General features: G+C 41.7%; 1 protein-coding gene across 3 annotated transcripts in view; it reads right to left on the reverse strand.

Annotated features, from left to right (window-relative positions):
• ZCCHC17 (zinc finger CCHC-type containing 17) overlaps window positions 1-25,660 on the reverse strand; it is a 53,071-nt gene that overhangs the window by 7,058 nt on the left and 20,353 nt on the right. For all 3 annotated transcript variants that reach the window (XM_001503910.6, XM_005607260.4, XM_070260517.1), the window contains 4 exons: window positions 25,138-25,238; window positions 23,100-23,191; window positions 17,102-17,202; window positions 15,150-15,295 (listed from right to left, as the gene is read on the reverse strand). In XM_001503910.6, coding sequence (XP_001503960.1) covers window positions 15,150-15,295; window positions 17,102-17,202; window positions 23,100-23,191; window positions 25,138-25,238 — 440 coding nt within the window. The remainder of the gene's footprint in view (window positions 1-15,149; window positions 15,296-17,101; window positions 17,203-23,099; window positions 23,192-25,137; window positions 25,239-25,660) is intronic.

Here is a 25,660-nt window from a genome sequence, read left to right on the forward strand (position 1 = left end):
TTCCATAGAAGAAAGGGAATCACTGAAGGTTTTTGAGCAGACTACACTGGACAACTCTGTGCTCTATCAGAACAGGCCCAGGACTAGCAGCCTCTCTCTCTCAGATAGGTACCAGAAGAAGTTCTCTGGATAACAGGACAGAGCCAGCGCTGTAGCCAAGGAATGGCATTCCTATTTCTGTTCTATATACAGTACAGCAAAGAGTAATTATCGCAGCCACATCAAAAGAAGAAAATCATGTTCTGGATCAAATATAGCTAAACTTCACTATAATCAGTGGGCAGCCTGATTCCCAAGGCAAATGCTTTTCTTTCTTTTTTTTTTTTTTATTAATGTTATGATAGATTACAACCTTGTGAGATTTCAGTTGTACATTTTTGTTAGTCATGTTGTGGGTACACCACTTCCCCCTCCGTACCCCCCCCCACCCCCCCTTTTCCCTGGTAACCACCGATCAGATCTCCTTCTCAATATGCTAATTTCCACCTATGAGTGGAGTCATATAGAGTTCGTCTTTCTCTGACTGACTTATTTCGCTTAACATAATGCCCTCGAGGTCCATCCACATTGTTGTGAATGGGCCAATTTCGTCTTTTTTTATGGCTGAGTAGTATTCCATTGTGTATATATACCACATCTTCTTTATCCAATCATCAGTTTCTGGGCATGTAGGCTGGTTCCACATCTTGGCTATTGTAAATAATGCTGCGATGAACATAGGGGTGCAACGGACTCTTGAGATATCTGATATCAGGTTCTTAGGATAGATACCCAGTAATGGGATGGCTGGGTCATAGGGTATTTCTATTTTTAACTTTTTGAGAAATCTCCATACTGTTTTCCATAGTGGCTGTACCAGTTTGCATTCCCACCAACAGTGTATGAGGGTTCCTCTTTCTCCACAACCTCTCCAACATTTGTCGTTCTTGGTTTTGGATGTTTTTGCCAATCTAACGGGGGTAAGGTGATATCTTAGTGTAGTTTTGATTTGCATTTCCCTGATGATTAGCGATGATGAACATCTTTTCATGTGTCTATTGGCCATATTCATATCTTCTTTTGAGAAATGTCTGTTCATGTCCTCTGCCCATTTTTTGATCGGGTTGTTTGTTTTTTTGTTGTTAAGCAGTGTGAGTTCTTTGTATATTATGGAGATTAACCCTTTGTCGGATAAGTGGCTTGTAAATATTTTTTCCCAATTAGTGAGCTGTTTTTTTGTTTCAATCCTGTTTTCCCTTGCCTTGAAGAAGCTCTTTAGTCTGATGAAGTCCCATTTGTTTATTCTTTCTATTGTTTCCCTCAACTGAGGAGTTACAGTGTCCGAAAAGATTCTTTTGAAACTGATGTCAAAGAGTGTACTGCCTATGTTCTCTTCCAAAAGACTTATTGTCTCAGGCCTAATCTTTAGGTCTTTGATCCATTTTGAGTTTATTTTGGTGTGTGGTGAAAAAGAATGGTCAATTTTCAATCTTTTGCATGTGGCTGTCCAGTTTTCCCAGCACCATTTGTTGAAGAGACTTTCTTTTCTCCATTGTAGGCCCTCTGCTCCTTTGTCGAAGATTAGCTGTCCATAGATGTGTGGTTTTATCTCTGGGCTTTCAATTCTGTTCCATTGATCTGTGGACCTGTTTTTGTACCAGTACCATGCTGTTTTGATCACTGTAGCTTTGTAGTATGTTTTGAAATCGGGGATTGTGATTCCGCCGGCTTTGTTTTTCTTGCTCAGGATTGCTTTAGCAATTCGCGGTCTTTTGTTGCCCCATATGAATTTTAGGATTGTTTGTTCAATTTCTGTGAAGAATGTTCTTGGGATTCTGATTGGGATAGCATTGAATCTGTATATTGCTTTAGGTAGTATGGACATTTTAACTATGTTTATTCTTCCAATCCATGTGCAAGGAATGTTTTTCCATCTCTTTATGTCATCGCCTATTTCTTTCAAGAAAGTCTTGTAGTTTTCATTGTATAGATCCTTCACTTCCTTGGTTAAGTTTATCCCAAGGTATTTTATTCTTTTCGTTGCGATTGTGAATGGGATAGAGTTCTTGAGTTCTTTTTCTGTTAGTTTATTGTTAGTGTATAGAAATGCTACTGATTTATGCACGTTAATTTTATACCCTGCTACTTTGCTGTAGTTGTTGATTATTTCTAATAGTTTTTCTGTGGATTCTTTGGGGTTTTCTATGTATAAGATCATGTCGTCTGCAAACAACGAGAGTTTTGCTTCTTCGTTACCTATTTGGATTCCTTTTATTTCTTTTTCCTGCCGAATTGCTCTGGCCAGCACCTCCAGAACTATGTTGAATAGGAGTGGTGAAAGTGGGCACCCTTGTCTTGTTCCTGTCCTCAGAGGGATGGCTTTCAGCTTTTGTCCATTGAGTATGATGTTGGCTGTGGGTCTATCATATATGGCCTTTATTATGTTGAGGTACTTTCCTTCTATACCCATTTTACTGAGGGTTTTTATCATAAATGGGTGTTGGATCTTGTCGAATGCTTTCTCTGCATCTATTGAGATGATCATGTGGTTTTTGGTTTTCATTTTGTTGATGTAGTGTATCACGTTGATTGACTTGCGGATGTTGAACCATCCCTGTGTCCCTGGTATAAATCCCACTTGATCATGGTGTATAATCTTTTTGATGTATTGCTGTAATCGGTTTGCCAAAATTTTGTTGAGGATTTTTGCATCTATGTTCATCAGTGATATCGGCCTGTAGTTCTCCTTCTTTGTGTTGTCCTTGTCAGGTTTGGGGATCAGAGTGATGTTGGCTTCATAGAATGTGTTAGGGAGTTCTCCATCTTTCTCAATTTTCTGGAACAGTTTGAGGAGAATAGGTATTAAGTCTTCTTTGAATGTTTGGTAGAATTCTCCAGAGAAGCCGTCTGGTCCTGGACTCTTGTTTTTGGGGAGGTTTTTGATTACCGTTTCTATTTCCTTACTTGTGATTGGTCTATTCAGATTCTCCATTTCTTCCTGATTCAGTTTGGGGAGATTGTAGGAGTCTAGGAATTTGTCCATTTCTTCCAGGTTGTTCAATTTGTTGGCATATAGTTTTTCATAGTATTCTCTTATGATCTCTTGTATTTCATTGGTATCTGTTGTGATTTCTCCTCTGTCATTCCTGATTTTATTAATTTGCGATTTCTCTCTTCTTTTCCTGGTGAGTCTGGCTAGGGGTTTGTCAATTTTGTTAATTCTTTCGAAGAACCAACTCTTTGTTTCATTGATCCTTTCTATTGTCTTTTTTGTTTCAATATCGTTTATTTCTGCTCTTATTTTTATTATTTCCCTCCTTCTACTGACTCTGGGCCTTGTTTGTTCTTCTTTTTCTAGTTCTGTTAGGTGTCGTTTGAGGTTGCTTACGTGAGCTTTTTCTTGTTTAGTGAGGTGAGCCTGTATTGCGATGAATTTCCCTCTTAGGACTGCTTTTGCTGCATCCCAAATGATTTGGTATGTCGTGTTCTCATTTTCATTTGTCTCCAGATAATATTTGATTTCTTCTTTAATTTCTTCAATGATCCATTGTTTGTTGAGAAGCGTGTTGTTTAGTCTCCACATTTTTGCACCTTTCTCTGCTTTTTTCTTGTAGTTGATTTCTAGTTTAATAGCGTTATGATCAGAAAAGATGCTTGATATTATTTCAACTCTCTTGTATTTATTGATGTTTGCTTTGGTTCCCAAAATATGGTCAATCCTTGAGAATGTTCCATGTGCACTTGAGAAGAATGTGTAACCTGCTGTTTTTGGATGAAGTGTTCTATATATATCTATTAAGTCCATCTGGTCTAATTTTTCATTTAATTCTATTATTTCCTTGTTGATTTTCTGTCTGGATGTTCTGTCCATTGGTGTTAATGGTGTGTTGAGGTCCCCTACTATTATTGTATTGTTGTTGATGTCTTCTTTTAGTTCTATTAAGAGTTGCTTTACAAATTTTGGTGCTCCTGTGTTGGGTGCGTATATATTTATAAGTGTTATGTCTTCTTGGTGGAGAGTCCCTTTTATCATTATATACTGTCCCTCTTTGTCTTTCTTTATCTGTTTTGCTTTGAAATCTACCTTGTCTGATATTAGTATAGCGACACCTGCTTTCTTTTGTTCATTATTAGCTTGGATTATTGTTCTCCATCCCTTCACTCTGAGTCTGTGTTTGTCTTTGGGGCTGAGGTGTGTTTCCTGGAGGCAGCATATTGTTGGATCTTGTTCTTTGATCCATCCTGCCACTCTGTGTCTTTTGATTGGGGAGTTCAATCCATTTACATTTAGAGTGATTATTGAGACGTGGGGGCCTACCACTACCATTTTGTGTCTTGTTTTCCGGTTTTCTTCAGTTTCCTTTGTTTCTCGTCCCATGGTTTAATCTGTTCTGATGTAGAGCTGCTACTCTCTGTTGTTGTCCTTCTACTTATCTCCTCTGCTCTTGGTTTTGTAGCCCCTTTCCTTTTTTGGATTTTTCAGGAATGAGGGTTTTCCTGAGGATTTCCTGAAGAGGAGGTTTTGTGGCAATGAACTCCCTTAATTTTTGTTTATCTGGGAAAGTTTTTATTTCTCCATCGTATTTGAAGGATATTTTCGCTGGGTAGAGAATTCTCGGCTGTAGGTTTTTGTCCTTCAGATTTTTGAATATATCATTCCACTCTCTTCTAGCCTGTAAAGTTTCTGCTGAGAAATCTGCTGATAGCCTGATGGGGGTTCCTTTGTAGGTTAGTTTCTTTTGCCTGGCTGTCCTTAATATTTTCTCCTTGTCGTTGACTTTTGCTAGCTTCACTACTATATGCCGTGGAGTTGGTCTTCTTGCATTGATAAAGTTTGGAGATCTATTGGCTTCTGTCACCTGAAGATCCATCTCCCTCACCAGATTTGGGAAGTTCTCAGCCATTATTTCTTTGAATAGGTTTTCTGCCCCTTTCTCCTTCTCTTCTCCCTCTGGTATACCTATAATCCTTACGTTGCATCTCCTAATTGTGTCTGATAATTCTCGGAGAGTTTCTTCATTTCTTTTAAGTCTTGCTTCTCTCTCCTCCTCTGCCTGCAACAATTCTATATTGCCATCTTCCAAATTGCTAATTCTTTCCTCCATATTATCGGCCCTACTGTTCAGAGCATCTAGATTTTTCTTAATCTCCTCTATTGTGTTCTTCATTTCCAATATTTCTGTTTGGTTCTTCTTTATCGTATCAAACTCTTTTGTGACATAGCTCCTGAACTCGTTGAGTTGTCGGTCAGAATTCTCTCTTAACTCAGTGAGTATTTTAATGATGGCTGTTTTGAAGTCATCATCATTTAGGTTATATATCTCATTTTCTTTGGGATTGTTTTCTGCGTATTTGTTACTTTCTTTCTGTTCTGGAGATTTAATGTATTTTTTCATATTGCTTGATGATGTTGATTTGTGCCTCCGCATGGAGATAGAGTTTAGTTGCTCCTTTCACTTGTTTCAGCTGCTGCGGTGGGGGGAGCAGCTGTTTATACTTCACCAACCAGGAACCCTGTCCGTAGTTGCTAACTGGGCCTGGGCCCCTCTTCGTAGCCACAGTGGCCCTTTGGATTCCCTCCTCTGCCGTGGGGGCCGTCACGGGGGGCTTCAGGCTGCAGGTGCCTACTGTTGTTGCCCACCTAGATGCGCTCTCTCCTTGGGGTCTGCACCGGTGTTATGGGCTTTTCCAGCGGTCAGGGGTGGGATCACTTATATTTGTCGCTCCGTTGCTGTCGGCACCCACCAAATCTCACTTGTCCTCTATGGGTCGCAGGAGAGCTATTGGCATCTTCTACAGTCTGTGGTTAGTACACCTAGCTATGCTGCTTTTGCCCTGGGGTCTTCCAGCCTTGTGGCTGGCTGCTGGGTGCCTTCTACTGGTGCTGTGCAGAGGCTTTCCCTAAGGCTTCTGTGAGCCTGTAGGGTTTCCCCCTAGGCTACTAAGCTGGGTCTCTGGAACTCTCTCCAGCCCCAGTCCTCTCCGAGATCTCCGGCAATCCCTAGCCTCACCGGGTGGGCAACGGCAGCTGGGGGTCGCCCCGCCCTCTGGGCTTCTCTCCGGGCCTCTGCCGGGAGCCCTGAGTGCTCAGCGTGGCCCCTCTGCTACCGGCAGACAGAAAGTTTTGTCTGCTGCCTGGCGGAGCTCCGGCGCTTCCCCACCGGGTCGCCGGACCCGCCTTTGAAAGTTCCCCCGCCCCGGTCCTCTCCGAGATCTCCGGCAATCCCTAGTCCCCCGGGGTGGGCAACGGCAGCTGGGAGACCTCCGTGCCCTCCGTGTCTCTCTCTGGGACCCTCCGGGCGCCCCGAGCACCAGGCTGGGTCTCCCCGCCAATGGCGGGGAGAGACTCTCCCCGCGGGCTCAGGTGTGCAACTCCAAAGTTTCCCTCTGCGTTTAGGAGTAATTGCGGGGGGTTTAAGTAGGGTTCTGGTCACCTGTTTCCACCGTCGCTCCTCTGTTGTGTTCTCGCTCCTGCCCTAGATGTGTGTGGATCCTCTGGGGGCGTCCGTTGGAAGAAAGCCGCTTGCGGGTACTAGGCTGCCCGTCGGGGTCGGAGAGTTTTCACCTATTTCCACATCCTCCCGGAGGACAGTCCGTCCGCCTTCCGATGTATAGTCGCGTGGGTGTCTCAGACGTCCTGAGATGCTGTCTGGATATCCTTTGTCAAGCGATAAGTGTCCAAATAATTGTAGACTCGAAGGGCGAGAGACAAAGAGGACTACTCACGGCGCCATCTTGGAATCAGTCTCCCCAAGGCAAATGCTTTTCATAAGATAGCACTGATTCAGAAAGACCCATAACGGCATATGATAGGCGAAAGAAGTTAGCAAAGCACAGACCACAGGTTCATGGAAAGATTACCCAGGGCTTCACTACAAAAACGTCTATTCCTATTTTACCAACCACTTCATATCCCATTTCCATTTTCATTTGCACAATCCTGCCCAACAAATATGACTTTCACTTTTCAGACACAGGGACAAAAACTATCATGGTACTGAATAGGTATATAGAACTAGACCAATGCATACTCGATTTTTGAACAAGGGTATGCCTGCAATGCATGTATCTTTGATAAAGAGGTGAGGGGCTCAAGGCTAGGAAGATCTCTTACTCCTGCCCCTCCTCCTTCACTATTACCTACCGGCAGCAGCAGGAGCCAGTCCCTATTACTCTCCAAACTGAGGGCAAATCTCACGGAGTGAAAGAAGCTGAGGAGCTACAGATAGCAGAGATTATGGAGTCTATCTATTCAAAGGTAGCTAGCACATGCCTATTATGTGCCAGGAATTATTTGGAACAAGTGACATCCCTTCTCTATCCTGGTTCCCCAATATGCCTAGCACGTACTCCCGTCTTAGAGGTTTTACATTAGCCATTCTTTTCCAGGAGACTACAGAAGCAAGTGAGACAATGAAGAAACCTTGTGAAGCAGCAGAGATGAGAACCCAAGAGCCTGTTTCCAACTTTCCAGTTCCAGTTCTGGGTGGCCCAACCATACTTCATTTCCTGTCATTGGACTTCTATGAGATACAATATCCCCCTTGGAGTGAGTGTCTGTCCTTTGCCACCAGATATACCTTGAGTGCTTATCTTTCTCCTTATGCTATTAGCTGCTTGAGTGTAGGTGCTACGTATAACCTTTATTTCATGTGACTTGCCTACCACATATGCCTGCCACACCCTAGGAGTTCCTGCTACCAACTGACCTATTCAGCAACATGGACTGCTGAAGGCATTTCCCTCCAGATGAACCTATTCGGTGCCACATTTGGCGCCCAGAGGCAACTAGTGCTGGGACAGGTGTCAGAATCTGCCACTCTCATACACTCCAGAACATCTATCTGGGGTAGAAGATTTTACTGGTAAGGAAAGCCAACCTTCTGCTGGAATCAAAGATTTAGAGGGTGAAAGGAAATAGACAGGAGGCCTGAAATCTTGACTTATGGTTGTGAACAGAAATAGATCAACAGCTAACATCAGATGGTTGCCAGGGGTAGCTGTGACAGAGCAAGAACTGGCAAAAAAAGTGACCTTATGAGCCCTGTTAAGTCAAGCACCTAACACAACGCACAACAGACATATATGAGACACTCAATACACATTATTTGTTGAGTAAATACATAATTGAAGAGCTAAATGAATTAATGGTTGAAGTGTGGTATATAGAAAAGAATACTGAAGACCTGGGTTCTCATTTCAGTACTATTTCTTATAGTTGTATGACTTCAAGTGAGATCATTTCTCTTAATCTCCATTTTCTTAATGCGTAAAATGGGAGAATAATAATATTTACTCTGGCTACTTCACAGAATTGTATAGGATAAAACAAAATAAAAAATATAAAGATATTTTATAAACTATAAGTACTCAGCAAATATAAGGCATAAAAGACAACGAAGAGATTAACAACGAGGTGAAAAGACAACGATGCCAGATGCTATCTTGGTAGAAACAGTGGGCATCAAAGGGGAAGTTTTAACGGTGTCAACTCCCTAGAGCATTTTTTAATCAAAGAGAACTCGTGAGTCAGAAGTTCATATACACAAAGGTACTTTAAAAAATAATAGGGCATGGTGATTATTACTGCCATTGTTCATCAGACCATTCCTCTCCTAAGTGAAGACTGATGGAGGCTAGGACAAAGGGTTGACTAAGCAGGTCTACAGAGCCTCATACCTAGCAGATGCTTAATAACTGCGCTGGTGAAGTGAAAGACGTATCTCAAAGCAGCTTTAGAAATAAAGCAATAACTACTTTCACCAGATGTATTAAACAATACAAAAACAACTTAACCAAAGACCCACAGAAGTGAGACATCCACAGACACGCTTTAGAAATCTGACAAATATAATTTACCCTCTAAAAGGTTAAAAGAGAAAGAAAAATGCTTGGAACATATAAACAGAATCATGGTAAAAAATCTAGCTCTACTAAAGAAGTAAATTTACCTGTTTGCAGACAGAATCTTATGTGTAGAAAATCCTAAAGATTCCACCAAAAAAACTGTTAGAACTAGTAAATGAATTCAGCAAAGCTGCAGGATACAAAATGAACACACAAAAATAAGTTGCATTTCTATACACTAAGAATGAGCAATCTGAGAAGAAAATTAAGAAAACAATTCCACTTACATGAGTATCAAAAAGAATGAAATACTTAGGAATAAAACTTACACTGAAAACTACAAAACACTGCTGAAAGAAATTAAAAACAACACAAATAAATCTCAATGACATTTTTTGCAGAAATAGAAAAATCCATCCTAAAATTCGCATAGAATTTCAAGGGACCCCAAATAGGCAAAATAATCTTGACAAAGAAGAACAAAGTTGGAGGACTCACATTTCCTGATTTCAAAACTTAACACAAAGTTAGCGTAATCAAAACTTCGAGTGTGGCACTGGCGTAAAGACAGATACAGCCCAATGGAACAGAATAGAGAGCCAGAAACAAACCTCACGGATACGGTCAACTTTTAACAAGGATGCCAAGACCATTCAAGGGGAAAGGACAGTCTTTTCAACAAATGGTGCTGGGAAAACTGGATATCCACATGTAAAAAAATGAAGTTGGAACCTTATTTTACACCATATGCAAAAAAACCTCAAAATGGACCAAAGATCCAAATGTTGGAGTTAAAACTGTAAAACTCTTCGAAGAGAAGGAAAAGCTTCATGACATTGGATTTGGATTTGGCAGTGATTTCTTGAATATAACACCAAAAGTACAGGAAACAAAAGAAAAAATTAATAAGTTGGACTTCAAGATTAAAAATTTCTGTGCATCCAAAGACACAATCATGCGAATAAACTTAACACTACTACTGAACCGTACGCTGAAAAATGGTTACGATGCTAAGTTTTATGTGTATTTTCACCACAATTTTTTTAAATGTAAATCTGGAAAAAAAAATAGGCAACTATCAACAGAGTGAAAAGGCAATCCATAGAATGGGAGAAAATATTTACAACAAGTCCCATACCTGATAAGGGACTGATATCCAGAACATATAATGAACTCCTTGAACCCAGCATCTGTACTTGAGCGCAGTCTCTGACTCCAAAGCATCTGTTTTTAAGCAACACCTACTAGCAGCGGACACACACTGGGCTTTGCTTATGCACGGCACCGTGCTCAGAGGTTTACAGGCATCATCTCATCTTAACAACCTTAAGAAGTAGATGATTATTATTCCCATTTTATAAATAGGGAAACAGATTCAGAGAAATCTAATAATTAACTTAAAAAGTTCCACAGTGAGGAGGTGACCAAGCAGAGATTAGAACCCCGGCAGTCTGTCTCCACAGCCCAGGTTCTTAATTACCATCCTCTACTGCCTCCAAAAATGCAATTCCTCAGCATCCATCTGATGTAATATTTTTAGACATCACAAAGGAGTATTACAAGACTGAATGGCAAAAATGGAAAGATGCCTATGACAAAGGAAAACAGCAGGCAACAAAACTGTCCATACATTTTGATTACATCTAGTAAAACATGCATTTGAAAACAGCTGGTAGAAAACATGTGCCATCATAGCATAGGTTCTGGTAAAGTAGTGAGATTATGGGTTGCCTTTCTTTTGTTTTATATTTAAATGAGGTTACACAGCAGAAACTTCCCTTTTTCCTCTTTAAATCAAGTCCTCAGACCTCTATGAGGAAGGCTCTAGAAGCACTAGCATCAAGAATAAAGGTATGTAAGGCCAAGCCGTGTACTCAGAAGTAAGTGACACGGCAGGCAGGGTGGGCCTGGGGCTGCCTCTGAGAGGACGCTGGGCTGCACCCAGCAATCCCGAAGGTCTGCAGAAGGCTTCCAGAGGGCAGCACTTCGAGCAGGGGCTTTCATCAATTGCCATTTCTTTGGTCCACAGGAGAATAGTACCAAACTAAAACAATACCCCTACTGCCATAAATCAGCATTTTCCAAGTGCCACTCATTCCTATAAATTGCCACAATTTCTACTCCATGTGTTTACAACCTACTTTCTTAACTTAAATTTTTTCTTAAAATTTGATTGTTTCTCTTTTTACTTTAAACAGTTTTACTTAAAAGGGAAACTTTATAACACAATTGTAAATAGAAAGCTTGCACCCCTTGCCTTAAGTAGAAGGTAACTGTAAAAATAAATACTGTATATAAAAAAGACAAAACAAGGTTTTAGCTTATATAACTTACCGCCAGGGTTAGACAGTTTGTTTTCACAGGAGGCAGTTCGGATTTTAAGTACAATGGGGAATCACTGAAGGATTTTAAACAGGAAGAGACATGGTCTGACAATATTTTAACAACCCTCTCCCAGGAATTAAAAAAAGAATAAGAAAAGACACAGAACAACTGAACAACACCGTCATCTACTTTTACCTGTTTATAATTGTAAACACCACACCCTACAAGAACCCTTGTGCACTCTTGGTGGGAATGTGAAAATAGTGCAGTCACTGTGAAAAACAGTATGGTGGTTCCTCAAAAGATCAAAATAGAATGACCATATGAGCTAGCAACTCTACTTCTGGGTATACACCCAAAGGAATTAAAAGCAGAGTCTCAAAGAAATATTTGTACAACTATGCTCATAGCAGCTTTATCCACAATAGCCAAAAGGTGGAAACAACCCAAGTGTCAACGACAAATGAATGGATAAACAAAATATGGTATATACGCACAATGGAATATTCTTCAGTCTTAAAAAGGAAGGAAATTCTGACACATGCTAGTACATGGACGAACCTTGAGCACATTACATTAAGTGAACTAAGCCAGTCACAAAAAGACAAGTACTGTATGACCCACTTACATGAGGTTCCTACAGTGGTCTAAATCACAGAGACAAAAGGAGAGTGGTAGCTACCAGGTTCTGGGGGTTGGGGGGGAGGGTGGTAGACGAGGAGTTACTGTTTAATGGGTATAGAGTTTCAGTTTTGCAAGATAACAAGAGTTCTGGGGATGGATGGTGATGACGATTGCACAACTATATGAATGTACTCAATGCCAAAGAAATGCACACTTAAAAACAGTTAAGATGGGGGCTGGCCCCATGGCCTAGTGGTTAAGTCTGATGTACTCCACTTCAGTGGCCAGTTCCGTTCCCAGGTGTGGACCTACACCACCTGTTAGCAGCCATGCTGTGGCAGTGACCCACATACAAAATAGACGAAGACTGGCATAGATGTTAGCTCAGGAGCACATCTTCCTCAGCAAAAAAGAAAAAATAAGGGGGTTAAGATGGTAAAATTTATGTCACTTATATTTTACAATCAAAAAAACCCCACTGGGGCCGGCCCAGTGGCACAGTGGTTAAGTGCACACATTCTGCTTCGGCAGCCCAGGGTTCGCCAGTTCAGATCCCGGGTGTGGACATGGCACTGCTAGGTGGGCCATGCTGTGGCGGGTGTCCCACATATAAAGTGGAGGAAGATGGGCACGGCTGTTAGCTCAGGGCCAGTCTTCCTCAGGAAAAGGAGGAGGATTGGCAGCAGTTAGCTGAGGGCTAATCTTCCTCAAAAAAAAGAAACAAACCAAAAAAAAGAACCTCACAATTTAGGGGCTGGCCCAGTGGCACAGCAGTTAAGTTCGCACGTTCTGCTTCAGCAGCCCGGGGTTCGCTGGTTCAGATCCCGGTTGCACACATGGCACCGCATGGCAAGCCATGCTGTGGTAGGCGTCCCACATATAAAGTAGAGGAAGATGGGCATGGATGTGAGCTCAGGGCCAGTCTTCCTCAGCAAAAAGAGGAGGATTGGCAGCAGATGTTAGCTCAGGGCTAATCTTCCTCCAAAACAAAAAAAAAAAAGCCCCACTGGGGGCTGGCCCCATGGCTGAGTGTTTGAGCTCTCACGCTGTGCTTTGGCGGGCCAGGGTTTCACTGGTTCGAATCCTGGGTGCGGAAATGGCACCGCTCATCAAGCCATGCTGAGGCAGTGTCCCACATGCCACAACTAGAGGGACCCACAACTAAAAAAAAAAAATACACAACTATGTTCACGGGGGCTTTGGGGAGAAAAAGGAAAAATAAAATCTTAAAAAAAAAAAACAAAAACCCAAAGGCTGCCAATTTGGGCTTCAGCATCTGGGTGAATGGTGATCTATTCACTAAGATAGGGCAGACTGTGGAAGGCACAGCTTTGGGAAAATTAAAGAGTTTTGAGATGTGTTAAGCTTGATGAAAACTCAACAATGAGATGCAGATTTCAAGAAGGCAGCCGGGTATCTAAATTTGAAGTTCCAGAGAAAAAGTCAGGGACAGTATTACAGATTTGGATAAAAATAAGAATACAAGTACTTAATTTGGGGATTATTAGCATATAAATGGTATTCAAAACCAAAGGACAGGATGATATTACTTAGGGAGAAGTTAGAGAAGAGAAGGGAGTGATAAGACAGCCTCGGACATTCCAACATTCAGAGTCAAAGCAGAGGGTGAAAAATCATAATAATGAAGAGAATCCAGCAGTGAGATAAAGACAGTGCTTTTAAAAAAAGAATCAGATGCCAGACTCAGGCCCTGTGAACTTGGCAATAAGAGGTGGAGGGCAAACAGGTATGTTTAAAGTCTCCCTGGGCTAGTTCAACAGTCCAAATGTGAGGGAGAGGCACAAGGGATGAAATGCACAGTAGCAGTGGGAGTGGAAGGAAGAAACAGAAGCGAGATACTTAAAAGATCCCACCGACAGGACTCGATGACTAACCAGACGTGGGATGGAAAGGGGAGGAAAATAAAGGACATACTGGTTTCTTTCTTGGGAGACTGGCAGGTTATTGCTGTCATTAAAATAAGTAATACAAGACAGAAGGCTAGAAACCAGAGTTTTGGTTGTTTTCATAGTGGCAGGGGTGGGGGTGTGCAGGGAGGAAGGCTGAAGAAGAGATAATGATAGTCATGACAGATAGCATTAATTAAGCACTTACTCATTAGCGCTTTCTATCTGTTTTTGGGACTTGGGCATCCCTCTGCAAGGAACACTGTCATCAGAGATCACAGCACCCTCACTTTGAAAATTAAGGGACTAAAGTTAGAGAGCCCAAAGTTACACGGCTGGTCAGTAGCACAGAAGGGCCTCAAACCTAGGTCTGATGGACTCCAAGCCAAAGTGTGAGGTACCTGTGGGATACCAGTTAGGGATGGGGAAGTCATCAAGGCAGCTGAAGTCTTAGGACAGGTGTGATCACCCAGGAAGAGAATACACAGATCAACAAATTATTATTCATATACTTGGCTAATTCTTACAATGGCACAGCGGGCTTTTTTCCTCACCTATAAAATGAGGAATACTTAATTTGTAGATAACACCCACTGAGGGCAAGGACCTTATCACGGTTTTTGTATTCCAACGTTTGCAATGCCTGGAACAAAATGATGGCTAACAAAAGTTTGCTGAAGCTTTAAAAAAACACAGCAAAACAAAACTCCAAAACTTAGTAACTGGCCACAATTAGAAAAATACTACGCAACATAAGAACTACTTCCTGATCAACTGTAGCATGGTTTTTTCATTTCCTCTCTGTAGCAGGCTACAAATGCACTGTTTTTTTCCATACCACAATAACGTCTGTTTTACAAATTGTTCTGCTGTAAGTAGTCGACAGGAGACAGAACCCAGTGAGACAGGCTCTCTCAGCCACTGCTCAGCGCAAATGCGTACTTTCTGGAAAGACAATTTGATAAAATGCATCAAGAGCCTTAAAGCCCTAACTCTTATTTAGGAATCTAGCCAAAGAAAACAATCACAGATGTGGCCAAAGATTTAGGTTGAAAGTAATCAAAAATATCCAATAGTAGAAAAATTATTAAATAAAACATCATACAGCCATTGGCTACAATATCATATGTTGCTCTTGAATCAAGTTTTTGAAGAACATTTAAGGATACCAGAAAATGCTTTTGATAAGAATAATGAAAAAAGCAGGATATAAACTACACCTAGTAAGACTGTAATTTTGTGTCTATATGTATATATAGTCAAATATACATACATAAAATTATTATTACCTAGAAAAAAGGTTGGAATATACCAAAAAATACTATAAGAGTCCCTCTCGGTTGGAAAGATTACAGAAGATCTCAATATTCTTTATGTTTTTCAGTATTTCTAAAATTTCTGCAAAGAGTACCTCTTCGTTTTAAAACTCAAAAAAATGTGATAAAATAAAGGCAAGCCAGCACTCACCTTCTTTCTTTTTCTGGAAGAGTTCCTTGTGGGGTCAGGCTTCTCCAGCTCCGCCGACTCTGCCTCTTCCTCCGCCTCTTCCTCATCAGGTATCAGAGAGTATTTGGTCCCACCTGGCTGCATGAAACAATCCTTCGCAAAGTGGCCTGCAAGAGAAGCAGACGAGGTGGGGAGGGGAGAAGCAGTCTCTCCTCTCAGCAGGTGCGCCTTCCCCAGCAGCTCCCGAAAGGGGCTGGCGGGCTCAGAAGATGTCACTGCTCACTCAGAGCAGCTGCTGGGTTCAGGGCAGATTTCCTGTCACTTCAAGATGGCACTGCTCACTCAACCAGAGCCAGATCAGCAGCTGGTCCTAGAGCTGTGGGCGCCACTGGCACTGATTTGGAAATGGCAGAGGATATGAGGATGCAGGCTTGCGTTGCCCTCCATTAGCAACGGGGCTTAGTAATTTTTAAAGGTCTATTTGGAACTTACTCCTGACAACGAAACGCTGCTCCAGAGAGTAGAATGCTTAGCAGAGGGAGCTGAGTGGCAGGCCAAGCCCTAAAGGAAGATAGCTCTTAGGCAGCTGGCAGGAAGGCAGCACTCACAGCCAAGCTAACACACAGAGAGACGGGCACAGTCACCCGGGGACACTCAACATTCACAGACTGTCAGGTCTGGCAAGGGCCTTAGTGATCATCAAATCCAACAGTGTATTTGCAGAGGATATGAAGGCCCAGAGCAGAGAAGTAGCTCAAGGTCACACAGATAGCAGCAGAGCTAAAACTTACCCCGGGTCTTGTGCCTCCCTGCCCTGTGCTCTTTCTGCTGCACCAAAACCAACCACCTTTGGCCTGACCTTTGCTGACTGGGCCAAATTCCATCTCTCATTATTCTTCTCTGCCTCATGTAACACCTGGTAGACACAAGTTGAAGGTAAGAGGACCCCACCCTCCCTGAGCCTATAGTACTATCAAGGGGCCCTTTAACAGATGCTACAGAGCTGTTTTCGTCTGAACTTCTTGTAGATCTGGTCACAGGGACACAGAGCATTTGATGAGATCATCAACAAGCTATGTGTAAATTACTTTGCAACTCTGAGTCCAGAAGCTGGACAGTGCTTGGAAGGGAAATACAGCATAAAGTTCTCCAAAAATCTGGAATGTTTCCACAACTCCCCCGAGGAAGTACTCTTCTCTCAATCTCATTTTTCCATTCCTCCCTCTACATTAACAATAAATAGGGGCTTAAACCCCACAATCTCAACCAGGACACAAACCTGCTCCCAGTCATTGTAGAACAATCAAGACAGCAGGGTAAATGGAAGGCTAGGGAGAAGGGGTGACAAATTGAGGTCACTTTGAAAATGAGAAGCCTGGCAGTCCCTCTCATTATAGCTCCAACAAGGGAAGGGAGGCTGAAAGAGCTCTTTAATATTTGAGTAAGACTAGAAGAAACCTGAGGAACAGAGCTAAAAGGAAGTGACTAGCTTGTATTCTTTATTACTAAAAGGATATTGTGTTCAGAACTCCGAAGTTAAAGAGAAAAAGATGAGCAAGAAAGAGTTGGACATGGATCCTTAAGGCTTATATTTCCATTTAATTTTTGTAGCAGAACAATAATGGTCCTTAGAGATAAAAATTTAGAGTGTTAATCCTAATCAACCCTCTTCCCCCGCCTGGCCTAGTACGTGGGGACCTTGCCGAGGCAGGGCATCCGTGCAGAGGCAGGAGTGGTGGTGGTGGGGGCGGGGTGCTATAGTATCCAGCAGGGCCAGCATTCAGAAAATGAACCAGAAAAAGCATCAAGCCACGAACTCGGATTTGAGTCTAGTAGGAATAACAGCATGAGCAGGTGAGGCCGTCACTTGACTGAAAAACAGGGTGGGCAAAACTCACACTAGCCGCCTCCTTCATCCAGTAAGGGGTCCGTCCACAGGGAGAGAGACGGAAGTGACAGAGGCGTCACCTTACCTTTGCAGCCACACTTCTTGCAGGTAGTGTTCAGGACAGCCTCAAGGGTGATCTTCTGCCCGGTGTAATCCTGGAAGGACCGCCTCCGCCTCTCTTCCTGCCTGTAACGAGAAAGATTCTGAGTCTTGGCCCTCTTAAGAGATGTGGCTGGAGATACTACAAGGTAATGCTGCCTGTTGGTTTTTTGTTTTGTTCTGGCAGGCAGAAGAGAGAAAGAAGGAAAAGCACCGGGCAAAAAGAGACAGGCAGTGAAAGCAATGACGTGAAATAGACAACTTTTTCATTCAGGTCAAGGCTGTGAATTAATCACTGAGACTAGACCTCATGTCACAGAAGCACAAAGGATGAAGACACACTCACCTCACTAAGCCCACTACAGCCCCTACAAGGTCACTCCTGGGTAAAAAGACTTCCAAAGATTTCCTTGAAAATCAAGTCCCAATTCCTTACCTTGGTGTTTGAGGCCTTTCCCAGTCTCTCTCTAACCTATTTTCCAGCCTCATCTTTACCTGTACAACGTGCTCCAGCCAAGCAGACTATTTTACCTCTCGAGATGGCTCACTGCTTTTGCTCAGGCAGCTCCTCTCTCTCAAACGCTCCTCTTCCCCTCTTTACTTGACTACACTCAAACATTTCAAGGCTCAGCTCAGTCACCACCCCTCCTCCTATCAAGTCTTCTTCCCTGAGCCCCTCAGCCAGAATTCATCTCTTTTTTCACATTCCCACAGCACTTTTTTATCATTCTAAACTGCTGACCAAAGTATTACATACAGAAAAGTGCTCATAAGTACACAGCTTGACTGATTTTCACCATCTGAACACATCCATGTAACCAGTACTGAGATCAAGAAACAGAACACATCAGCACCTCACAAGCCCCTCTAGTAACGCTGCCTCCCCCAAGGGTAACCACTATTCTAATTTCTAATAGCATAGATTCACTATACCTATTTTCGTAAATTATATAAATGGAGTCATAGAGTAGGCACCATCTGTGTCTGGCCTCTTCTGCCTGTTTGTGAGATCCAACCATACTGTTGTGTGTAGTTGTGGATCACTCATTTTCATGCTGTAAAGTATTTTGCTGTTGATGGATATCAGAGTAATTTCTCTTATAAACACTGCTTCTATGAACTGTCTAGCACATGTCTTTTGGTGAACATATATAGATGCATTTCTTTTGGGAGATGCCTCCTTCCCAGTAGGAGCGGACCACTGGGCTGTAGGACATCAGCTTTAGCAGACACTGCCAGATAGTTTCCACAGCGTGTTTACCAATTACACTCCTACCAGTAGGGCCTCAGCGCCCCAGCTGTCATAGCTCTTATTTTTACCTTTACTATAACACACAGTCCCTGCACACAGTAGGTACTCAGAAAATGTTAAATTGAGGAGTATCGCCCTCCATCACTCTCTTTCAAACTAACTGTATCCTAAACACCCTTCGATCCTAGCACATATCCCACTTTATTGCACCATATATTTCTGTTTCTTCTCTAGCTCAGGAGCCCTTTTTATAATATCTGACTCGTGTTTGTCTCCCTGACACCTCAGCCCAAGGCTTGACAAGCATTAACAAATGTTTGTTGAAATTTCTTTGCTCTTCACTCAAAATATTTTTTCTTTACCTGAACCTCTTTAACCTTGAACTCTGAATTTGCCTAAGATTTTTCAATCATTCACCAGGTCTCTATATATATAGAGTCCAGCAAAAACAGAGAAATGTTCTGCCAAAAGAACCACATTACCCAGAGAAATGCAGGATAACAACGTCAAAGCAGAACAAAGCTACCCACTTCACATATCTTAGCCAATAGTTTCATAGGATATGCGGGCTCAAGAGAGGAAATGCAGAAGCCAAAGTTACTCCATGTTCTGTCCCATTCATTCTTCAAAGTTCAACTCAAATATTGCATCTTCTATAAAAATCCCTGCTGCCACAGGTAGAGTTAACTACTCATTTTATTTTGCCAGATTTGTCTACATTTTGCCTCACTCTCTGTCCCATGAGCAGGACTTCAAAGGCAAAGTCTGTGTCTTATTCTTCTCTCTACCTGAGCAGGGAGCACACCATCTAACACACCACTGTACAACAGAATGCAATGATGGATATATTCTATAAACATGTCTGTTCTACTGAACATTTATGTCTGTGGCTATTGAGCACTTAAAATGTGGTTAGTGTGATTGAGGAATTAGAGATTAAATTTTAATGTTTAATGTTTGGATATTAATTGGATATTAAATTTATTTAATTTTAATTAATTTACACTTAAATAGCCATATGTGACTAATGGCTACCCAATTGGACAGTGCTGGCAAGCATATGATTTAAGTTCTGAAAATGTCTGCTCAAATTCCTAGTTTTTGCTCTAGAAGAATCTTACTCAACGAATAGGGGGTCATCTGTCTGGTATGGGTCATAGGAGAGGGTTGTTCCAAAGAGTGAAGCTTGAGTAACAAAAACCAAGGTGCAGGGTGAGGAGGTGGAGAGAAATGGGGAATTACTTATCAACTGGCATAAAGTTTCAGTTAAGCAAGACGAATAAATTGTAGAGATCTGCTGTACAACATTGTACCTATAGTCAACTATACTGTATTGCACCCTTAAAAATGTAAGAGCGTACATCTCATGTTAAGTGTTCTCACCACAATAAAATTTTTTTAAAAAACGAGGCAGGATCTTTGGGACATAATTTGAACAAGTCACCAACTCCATGGCTTTCAGGCATCCTTATTTGTAGAGGTGAATTTCAAGTAGCTGTGAGTCGCATAATAAAACCCTCATTATAATCAATTCCAATATTCTGTGGATTCTAACATACTACAAGCCAAATCATACCTCTCATCTAACACTCAATTCCTCACGTCACTCGCCACATCTCCCTTTCTGTCCTCAGTGCCACCATGCTAGTCTAGGCTTCATGACATTTCACCTAAACAGTAACAATCCCCTCATTGGTCTTCCTGCCTCCAACTTTCCTCCTCCAATCCATCCAGCACACAGAGTTGGACTAATCTTTCTTTTTTTCAGTTCAACGAATAAGTGGCCAGCGCCAGTGATTATGAGTAAGTAGATTCGAATGATAGGACATGGTCCTTTTCCTCAAGAAGCTTACAGTCTAGCAGCAGAGGCAGACATATAAATGGGTAATGATAGTGTGGTGAATCACCAATGTTCTTTCTAAAGAATATGTTATGCTGGCTAAAACCAACTGGAAACTGCCTTTAGCCCCTTTCCATTTGCAGACTTACTTTTTCAATTACCTTGTTAACACTTCGGGGCCTGAGGGAATGAAATATATGAAGGCTAGATTTTGATGGAAAATGAAAGGTAGCTGACAAACTGTGGGTGGCTAGAGACAGCCTAAGGATATTGATCATTACACGGTGAGGCCAGAGAACGGGGTACTCGGAGAGATTAATCTGATCAGGAGCCCCTCCCACTCAAAGGCTTAAGAAAAATTCATATTCTTTGACCTGTATCCAAAGCTCTCCACACTCTGGCCCCAACGAATCTTTCAAGCCTTACATTCTAGTACTTGACCTTCCTCTTCCTTTAAACAAGACTCCCAAATGCGCCGTGTGCTTCCCTGACTCAAGGCTTTCCTCAAGCCCTTTCTTCTGCCTGGAATACCTTTCTTTCCCTTGCTGTCTGACAAAATCTCATCCATTCTTCAGGACCTCGCTCAAATGCCACCTCTTCTCTGACCATTGGGACCTGAAATCAACTCTTCGTCCTCAAGCTAATTCCTAGAATTCTTTCTTTAAACCACTCTTTTAGCATTTATTACATGTTGCCTTATATTAAAGTTATTTGCATAATTATTTCATTACACCAAGCAGTAAGGTCCTTAAGCAGAAACTTTGGTATTGCCATCGTACCTCATGTAAAATATGAACTCAGTACATATCTGCTGAACAAATGAGGAAACGGATGCTCCAAAGAATCTTATGCTACACAGACTCATTAAAAAGCATAAAAAGCACTAACTAAATGATTGCTACACATCAGGCACCATGGGAGAAGAGAAAGATAAGATGTGGCCCCTGTTCTCATGGGTCTTACATAGTCTTTCAAAAGAAAAGGTGTGATAATCTCAAAGAGACATTTTAAAACAAGCACATGTTTGTTTTGTTACAAATAATTACTACATATTAAGTTTCTACTATAGACTGGAAACTAAGGCTCTTTACAAACAAGATTTTACTTAAATCATTCTACCTGAGACGTGGGTGTCATTACCTCGATTTCAGCGTGAGAAGCTGAGGTTCAGAGAGGATAGGTAATCTGCTGAAGGTCATATACTAGTTTGGGGCAGAACGAGGATTCTTCCTGATTCAACTCTAACTCTAAAATTTGTCATTATTCCACCATGCTATGCTTGCTTCCTGGATGCAGCTTTAGAAACAGTTTATAACAAAAGTTACTGGTTCAGCCACTTGGTTATTACCAGAAATAGCCTATATAGAGAGACGTGTGCAGCACTAAACCAGGGAGCCCTTTCCCTTCCCTACACTTGTTCTGAGAAAGAGAGGCAGCTCTTTTATCTTACTTGTTTTATGTTTTACCTTTGTGAAGGTGGCTTTGGGAAATTTTACTGCTTTTTAATGAGTCTGTATAGCAGAGGATTCTTTAGAGCAGGAGCAATTTATTACAATGCAATCAGTAAGTGCCAGACTTAAATAACATTTCTGAGCTCTGAGTTATAAAAGATTTCTACTGTAACTGGAAAGTATTTTGTCAATAATCAGCTCTATAAACATGTCAATATTTAAAGGCTAAACTACAGAAGCACGAAAAACTCTCTAAGTCACATGCAACATCTAGAAGCATCACGCGGTGAAAATTCCACTAGCTTTACTGGCAGGGAGACCTAGATTCAAGTCCTGACCCACTATAATTTACTGTATAACCACAGGCAAGTTATTTATCACCAAGCATCACGCAAGAAACTAGGACTATAAAGCAAAATGGAGATAAGATCCATTTTGCAAGTTGTTACGAGAATTAGATGCACTAAAGTATATAAACTGCCTTCCGTGACGCCTGGCACTTGGTATGTAGTCAATAAATATCACTTCTCTTCCTTTTAGGTAAAATTCCTTCACATCCAAAGTGATTTTGCTCAGAACTATAAACATAAGGGTTTCCAAACTTTTCACGACCAAGATCCCACTCAAACAACATTTATTATTTTTAATTTGTTTTTTAAAATTAATCAATAACATAACAGCCACTGAGGGCACCTGATTAGCATGATAAACAATGATATTTTATCATTAAAAGCCACAAAATAATGTCATAGTTAACCTGAGGATAAATGTATGATTTGGGTTGGCTTTCTATAACACTGGAAACAGTTCATAAGCCCCCAAGACTCCTTCAAGGGATCTAGGGATCTAGGAACCCCTGGTTAGAAATCACTGGCATATATTCAAGAAAGACTTTGAGACGGACAGCAATTTCCCTCTATCACGAGACACCATCCTACATAGACAGAAAATCTTCCATTCCTAAATGAAAGGTCAGAACAGCCAATGAAAGTAAGGTGTTGTGTTCAGAACACAGTGTATCCCAAGACGCAGGAGTCTAAACCCCACTGGACTTGCTCCTAGATTACCCTACCCTCCCACGTGGTCTCTGCCTCTCTTCAACCCCAGTTTTGAGAAGCAGGTAACAGGTACTTCATGAATGCTTGCTGGCTAACTGGCTAAAGGTCAGAAGCATAAAGAGAGTAAGGGGAAGGAAACAAAACTGCTGATGGAGCATGTCTACGCTGGGAGGGTTATATGGTAGCATTTCATCTTAGAACTCTACGTGGCAAAGTGTTATCTACAATACTCTATACCTCTAAAAACCAAAGATCACAAAGGTTACACACTCATCAGTGTCAAAGTCTATAAATGGTAGAGCTCCCAGGTCAGCCTGATTCTCTGGAGCATTCTGTGGTGTGAGAGGAAGTAGGATTTTAGCCTTTCCAAACCTTTTACCTACTCAATGATAACGTTGTTGGGGTCGAGGTCTTTCCCAGTCCCTTGGTTCACAACTTTCATAGAGAGGGATACTTTTATCCTATCATTTTTCATCTGAAAAAGACAAAGCAAGGTCACCAAAAGCTCAAAGTACATCATTTAGACTGTTGATCTAAAATTATCTAAGAATCGAAGCTTTTATTATCATAACAAACAGTGAGCTCCTCTCACAGCGGCGGTCCTGGGTTAGGAACCTTGGGGGTGTTAACAGGTATAACAGGCAGATCCTGTGGCAGAAGCATTTTACTTAGGAAATGGTTTTCATCTCACTCTTGTCCCCCTGGAGGGGAAAGACAGAGTGGTTGCTCAGAAATCCAAGGTCTGTGGAGATAACTAGGCAGAAAACAAAAGCTGTTTCTTCCAGTAAGTTCAGCATAATGATCGGTTCAGAGATCCAGGAACCCAGAATGGGTTTCAGAACATTCCAGTAGACTAGATCTCCTTTTGGATTTTGCTCTAGAGCTTCTTTAAACATGAAGACAATTTTTAGCCACCTTGGTCTTCTTTCGCTTCCTCTAACACTTGAAGCCCATCTTCACTTCGGGGTCTTTGCATGAGCTGTTCTCTTTGCATGGAATATTCTTTTTTAATCTTTTTTCTTTTTTTAAACATTTTATTTTTTATTTTCCCTTCTTCTCCCCAAAGCCCCCCCAGTACATAGTTGTCTATTTTAGTTGTGGGTCCTTCTAGTTGTGGCATGTGGGACGCCGCCTCAGCATGGCCCAACCAGCGGTGCCATGTCCGTGCCCAGGATCCGAACTGGCGAAACCCCAGGCCACCGAAGGGGAGCGCACGAACTTAACCACTCGGCCATGGGGCCGGCCCTGCATGGAATATTCTTATCCCAAATTTTCATGATTCATTCCCTTTCCTTCAGGTCTCAGCTCATACACCATCCCCTCAGAAAACCCGTTCCTGACCACTTTATTTAAATCTACCTCCAATATTGTTTGAACCCATTATAGCACTTACTATAATCTGCAATTATTTTTTTTTCTTAAGATTGGCACTTGAGCTAACATCTGTTGCCAATCTTTTTTCTTTTCTTCTTCTTCTCCACAAAGCCCCCAGTACATAGTTGTATATTCTAGTTGTAGGACCTGGCTCTGCTATGTGGGATGCCACCTCAGCATGGCTTGATGAGAGGTCCTAGATCCGCACCCAGGATCTGAACCGGTGAAACTCTGGGCCGCCAAAGCGGGAGTGTGCGAACTTAACCCCTTGGCCATGGGGCCAGCCCCTGCAATTATTTTTTAATTATTTTAGTTTGTTTACTTTTTATTTGTCTCTTCCAGTTATATTCTATATAAGCTCCACAACAGCTGGGATCATTTACGCCTGGTTCACTCTCGTATCCCTCAGACCTTTGAGGACACATTAAGCACTCAAATATTGTTGAGTAATGTCTCTTTCAGATCTGTCTCCCCGGCCACTCTCTGGTACAAGAGCAGGCCTTGGCGTACGTGCACATTCTCCTGTGGTCTGTCCACACACGGCCCGCATGCCCTCAAGTGAGTTGTAGTTAACAGCGTCCTTCAGTGCTTTCTCACTTCCCTCATGCTGCACGGTGCCAGGTGTTAGGAACAATGACTGTAAACTCTATGTCCTTTTTCAGTTGGTCCAAATTGAAGTGTCCCTGGTAGGTATTCCTTGAAGTTTGTAATAAAGCCTGGTCCCAAGATTAAGTTTCCCTTCTCTCTTTTTGGTTCTTTACTTTTTTGGTTTTTCCTCCCATCCACCACTTGGGTCAACTTCAGGGAGGGAAGTTTTATAAACATGCACCTGTGCACCACATTTACTGTAGTTCACAGCGTTCCTTCGGAGTCTGCAGGACAGACAGCCAGAAGGCTGAAATTCAGGTCCGATTATAGCGGTAGGATTCAAAATAATGTTATGAGCCACACTTAACAACATATACACACTTACCATCATAAAATACCAAGAAAATCTCAGCTTTTCCCCATCTTTTCTAACCACACGAAAGTTGCCCAGAACTTTACCTCTCGGCCAATAAGCTTCACCCACACCTTGTCTCCGACATCGACAATCTCAGAGGGCTTATCCACACGACAGGACGACATGTGAGTTCGATGGACCAGACCTGGGCACAAGAAGAAGAAATAAAATAAAGCACAGGCTGCGTCTGGTATTTATACTCTAAATAACAATGTAAGAAGAAGGTGGGAGTTGGGGATTCACTGACTCGTTAATTTAAACCCAGTCATTAATTTAAAACTGAAAATTAAAACAATTTGAGACTGCTTTTCATACCTAATCAACTAACAAATATTCTTTAAAATAATGGCCAATGTTTGTAAAAATGTGATAGAGTAACTACACTTATGTAATACTGATAAAAATACAAGTTGGTAAAATTCTTTGAAAGCAAAGGGCATAAGAATATTTATACTATCTTTGATGCAACAATATCACCATTGGAATTTCTCCAAAAGAAAAAATTCAATAGAGGCAACAACCTATAGGCATACAAAAATACTTGCAGTATTGTTACCTACAAAGGTT

Source organism: Equus caballus, chromosome 2, assembly GCF_041296265.1.
Source record: "Equus caballus isolate H_3958 breed thoroughbred chromosome 2, TB-T2T, whole genome shotgun sequence".
NCBI lineage: Eukaryota > Metazoa > Chordata > Mammalia > Perissodactyla > Equidae > Equus > Equus caballus.